The sequence below is a fragment of the Apodemus sylvaticus genome, chromosome 16, assembly GCF_947179515.1.
Source record: "Apodemus sylvaticus chromosome 16, mApoSyl1.1, whole genome shotgun sequence".
Classification (NCBI taxonomy): Eukaryota; Metazoa; Chordata; class Mammalia; order Rodentia; family Muridae; genus Apodemus; species Apodemus sylvaticus.
Window position 1 is genome coordinate 30,557 of NC_067487.1, and position 5,106 is coordinate 35,662.

A 5,106-nucleotide genomic window follows, 5' to 3' on the forward strand; every position below is an offset into this window, starting at 1 on the left:
TTAATAATCTTTCAGGATGATTTAAGTCTTGTCGTATCCAACATCTTGATAATGCAAGCATGTAGAAAAAGGGGTCAGCCTCACAGAAACAAGGAAAAAGAGAGAAAAGTCTTGGTAAAATGTTGTTCCCTAGTTGCAATGGATCAGGACAATTTAGCATAGCAAAGGAGACCACTGGAGCATAGCCAGCAATGAGAGCTGATGTGCTATGAGATAAACCTTCAGGAACATATGATTTGAGTCTGTGACGCCCCTTTGGATTACATCCTCCAATTGAAAGAACATGGATGGCTCTTGTCTTAGAACACAGTCTTGGTTTTGACCAACATCACATTTCCCTAACCTGCATGTATAATTGTTTCTAGTTTAAAAGATAATGTACTTCCTTTTGAATGTACTCTGGCTTGGAAAACAGAGGGATGGTGGGAAATCTTTGAGAAATAGAAAAAAAAAAGTTCTTTAAAAGCACTTCAGAGACCTGAATGATTACTCAATCCTCTCTACTGAGGAAAATACAGAAGTTACTCCTGTAATAGCTATGATGTTAAAAAATCCCAACAGGAAGAACCTGCCCACAAGATGATATCTGTATAGTTCCTGATGTTACAGATATTTGCCAGACTGGCCCAGGAGAACATCTACGGACACTGCCAGGACTGACAATGATGGCCATACTCACAGGGCTGTTGTACCTGGGTGAGATATGAACAGGGTGTGTGGATGCTTACATCTGGAAGGTAACCTACTCAACAGCCAGGTTTAATTTCACATTGACAACCTAGGTGATCCCATCTGCCTCTCAATGTGAAAAGGTCTAAGAGAATATTTTCTTTCAGGTCTTGTTGTGGAACCCAGGACTGCAGTACAGGCAGGTGAGTGTCTCCAGCCATCCCCGGATTTGATTCTTCACTATGATGAGAAAATCTCTATTTTACTGTCTAGAGGGTCCAATATTCACAATGGTAATCGGGGGGGGGGGGAAGCATTCATGTGAGAATGTCTTCTTCCATGGGAGTTTTGTGTTCTAAGATGTGATGTCTGAAGGAAGATGTTTTGGGACTCAGCCTTTGATTTCTTCACAGAACACCTCCCAAAGCCAATTATCTGGGCTGAGCCACACTCTGTGATTGCCTTACATACACCTGTGATTATCTGGTGTCAGGGATCATATGAGGCCCAGGAGTATCGTCTGTATAAAGGGAGTAGTGTAGATCCTTGGGACACTCAATTCCCTCTGGAAACCAGGAATAAGGCCAAGTTCAACACTCAATACATGACAATCGCCTATGCAGGCATCTATAAGTGTTATTATAAGAGTGATTCTGGATTTTCAGAGCACAGTGATGCCATGGAGTTGGTTGTGACAGGTGAGCGGACACTCAGGAAACCCAGCATGGGCTTTCTCCTATGATGGAGATCTATTCTTCAGGAGCTCTTCTCTCAGAGTCCAATCCTGGAGGACAATGTGTGTAACTCATGATAATTTCACATTCTTCTTGTATGCCAGGAGCGTATGGAAATCCAAGCCTGTCAGTCTGGCCCAGCCCTGAAGTGACCTCTGGAGTTTTCATAGCCTTTACGTGTAGCTCACACATAGGATTTGGCAGACACATTCTGATCCAGGAAAGAAAATACCACCTGTTATGGATACTGGACTCACAGTATCAGGACAATCATTCATTCCAGGCTACGTTTGTTGTGGACGCTGTTACTCACAAGCACAATGGAACATTCAGATGTTATGGATTTTTTAAGAATAAACCTCAGGTGTGGTCAAACTCAAGTGACCCCCTTGACCTCATGGTCTCAGGTAATGTTCTCACATTGTTCTCTTTCCTAAGATGATCTCTTGCTTAGAATAGGAGGGAGTATGTCGTCATTTAAAAAAAAATCTTTTTGATATCAAAAACATTTTTCCCTCATTATAAGTTTATTACTCAGCATCCCCTGAAGTAAGTTCCTCTAGCATTCACTATAGATTAGAAGAAGTGTTTGAGGGAAACGTGCAATTCACCAAGTAATTAGACGTTGTCACTATACTATTTAGATTTCTACTGTTTTCTTAAACTACCATGATGTAAAACAATACATGGAGAAAAGAGTTTATTCCATTTGATAGCTTATAGTCCATCATGGAAAGAATTAGGGGGATATACTCAAAGTAGTAACTGAAGCATAAGCCATGATTTAGTACTGTTACAGGCTTTCTCCCCAATACCTACTAAATTGCTTTAACCTCAAGATCCAACTATCCAGGGTCAAAATCACCCATGGATATTTGGCCTTCCCACATCAATTGTCAATAAATCAGAAATCTTTCCCTTTTTTCCTGCAAGTCAATATGATACACATTTTCAAAGTTTCATTGATGACTCTAGGTCATATAGAGTTAGCAAAAAATCTAAACAGAACATGCCTTCAGTGCTATAATTGGTCCTTCATTCTCAATTGTCTTTACTTCCTAAAATACTGCACCTAAACTCATGGTGATTGCTATTCAGCAGAGGCATTTGGTATTCATAATACACACACTCAGTCAAGTAATTGTCAGTCCCTGAAAGTTTCTATCCTCTCCAGCATTAAATGATATGCTTTTTGGAGTATTGGCTGTGAAAGCTGTGATCTTTACAAATGTCCAAGATTTAGTACTGTTACAGGCTTTATTCCCAATACCTACTAAATTGCTTTAACCTCAAGATCCAATTATCCAGGGTCAAAATCACCCATGGATATTTGGCCTTCCCTCATCAATTGTCAATAAATCAAAAATCTTTCCACATTTTTCCTGCAAGTCAATATGATACACATTTTTTGAAGTTTCATTGATGACTCTAGGTCATATAAAGTTAGCAAAAACTGTAAACAGAACATGCCTTTAGTGCTATAATTGGTCCTTCATTCTCAATTGTCTTTACTTCCTAAAATACTGTGCCTAAACTCATGGTAATTGCTATTCAAAAGAGGCATTTGGTATTCATAATGCACACACTCAGTCAAGTAATTTTCAGTCCCTGAGAGTTTCTATCCTCTCCAGCATTAAATGATATGCTTTTTGGAATATTGGCTGTGAGAGCTGTGATCTTTACAAATGTCTAAGAACCCATAGGCACAAAATTTGTATACAACAACATTATGTCTGAATGAACTTATGGTGCAAAATGAGGACCAACAGAACAAGGCAGGACATAGTCAAGAGCTGGGAGCTCAAACATTCTCTTCTGCTTCCATTTTAGCAGATACCAAAGAGAACTCCCCTACCCACACTGAAGATGTTAAGTGATGACTCTCCTGGAGGGGATACACATTGTGTTGAGATATGTTGGTGAAGCTTTCAGTGAATTTCAGAAATTAGGGCAACTGGACTTGCTCTCCACTTAGATGACTGGTTCCTTACATAGCTTATGGTCCAATATCTTTCTCTACTTTTATTTCAGACCCTCCTTTACTCTACCTTTTATCTCCAGCTTTCATGAAAACACTGAATAATTTTTTTCTAGGCTCCATCTCCATGAACAAATTTTAATGAGTATTTGAGGGATCTCACAATATCATTTTGAGATTCTGACTGAGGAAAAACCTCTTCACTGACCTTTTATCTTATTTCTGCAAATTAAAATAACAGATTGTCCCATACTTTGACATAATTTAATGAAATTCTTTGATTCTTTGTGTACTCAGAACATTCAGAAAGCATGAACAATTAAGAAGCAGGTGAGAAAGAAATTTCCAAATTAAGCGATAGGCACAAAGACTCTAGTTCTGTCAGGGAGAGGGAGCCTCTATACACAACAATTTAGTGCTAGAAAATTTTGGCGTGACTTTAATTCTCTGACTTCATTATACAGAAACCCCATCCTTACACCACCAAGGCCACACAGTTGAAAATCTAATCAGAATGCTTTTAGCTGCCTTGGTTCTTGTGACAATAGTGATGCTGCTATTAGAGGCTTGGACCTTCTAGAAAGTGGAACAAGATTCAACCAGGAGATAAACAAGACTACTAGGCTCCACACCTGAACAGACCACTGAAACGTGTTGAGCAATCCCATACATGTGTGTAAAAAGCTGGGTATTCCTTAAGGTTTTATACTCAGAGAAGGTCAATGTAATAAGCATATTCGGAGTGTGGGGAATTATGGGGATTGCATCCAGGAGGATTTGTCTTGTTCCTCTCTGCTCCTCTCCCCACACTTCACTGTGAATATTTGCTCACTTCTTCTCTTTTGAACACCAGGTGTTATGCATGCTTTGAAACTTTCCGTCAGCTTCAAATAACATTTCCTCTAAATTTCCTGAGTCAATATTGTTCATCATGAGCCTTTCCCTTTATCACTGAGAAAGAGAACATAGTTGAAACAGAACACATATTGGGAAAATCCAGATTGCAGATTGAACAAGTTTTTTGAAGATGATGCCCTTGAAATTTCTGAAATTTTCTTTAACTTCAATGTGCATTATTAGAACTATCTGATGAGTGCTTTTCAAAATAACATATTTGCCTACAAAACAATGACTGTATTCAGAACTAAAGAGCTTGCATACAATTGCTTTGATGTTTAATGTTACCACAACTTTGAAATATAGAATTTTATAATCTTTGTATTTAAAAAAAAAAAAAAACTTGTACATGAGAACAAGACATACTGACAATAACCATACCCACAGTTTGTACATCTCCTCAAACTTCAGAGAAGTTAGGACAATTATTCTGAAGCTGTGCACTTTTCACATCATTTTGTACTAGCACTCATGAAACACCATTTTATTAAACAAGGTGTCCACTCCATATTTGCTAATCATTATGTGCATTACTTCAAATGATCTCATAATTCCAAGTTAAAGTCATATGTGGGTGGTTCTATGTTATGGACAGTCCCAGCCAGAACTAAATCCATGGGAGAATTCTGGATATCAGGAGAGGAAACAGGTCCAGTGGGTAACAAACAGAAACAACCACACACAGAAGCAGCTGGAATCTGATTTTTTTTTTTTTTTTTTTGGTATCTCCTAGTCCAGTCCAGTTAACATCTCAAAATAAGCATCACATTCATCTGTTAAAGCTTCAGTTTTCTCAGGCAGTACAGGGTGTTTACACATAGTCTGTCC

The 5,106-nt window shown here is 38.5% G+C and overlaps 1 protein-coding gene across 1 annotated transcript; it reads left to right on the plus strand.

Annotated features, from left to right (window-relative positions):
• The first annotated feature begins 662 nt into the window (after positions 1-662).
• Positions 663-3,961, plus strand: LOC127667082 (leukocyte immunoglobulin-like receptor subfamily B member 4A). Its single transcript, XM_052160114.1, has 7 exons — positions 663-696; positions 837-872; positions 1,083-1,367; positions 1,508-1,810; positions 3,237-3,276; positions 3,498-3,526; positions 3,846-3,961. The coding sequence occupies exons 1-7, from the start codon at positions 663-665 to the stop codon at positions 3,959-3,961; spliced, it is 843 nt and encodes a 280-aa protein (XP_052016074.1).
• Positions 3,962-5,106: the final 1,145 nt, after the last annotated feature.

Coding starts and splice junctions, on each gene's coding strand:
- LOC127667082 (XM_052160114.1), top strand. CDS start 663: ATGATGGCCATACTCACAGGGCTGTTGTACCTGG. Junction 1,368..1,507: donor CATGGAGTTGGTTGTGACAG/GTGAGCGGACAC, acceptor CTTGTATGCCAG/GAGCGTATGGAAATCCAAGC. Junction 3,527..3,845: donor CCATGAACAAATTTTAATGA/GTATTTGAGGGA, acceptor TTCATTATACAG/AAACCCCATCCTTACACCAC.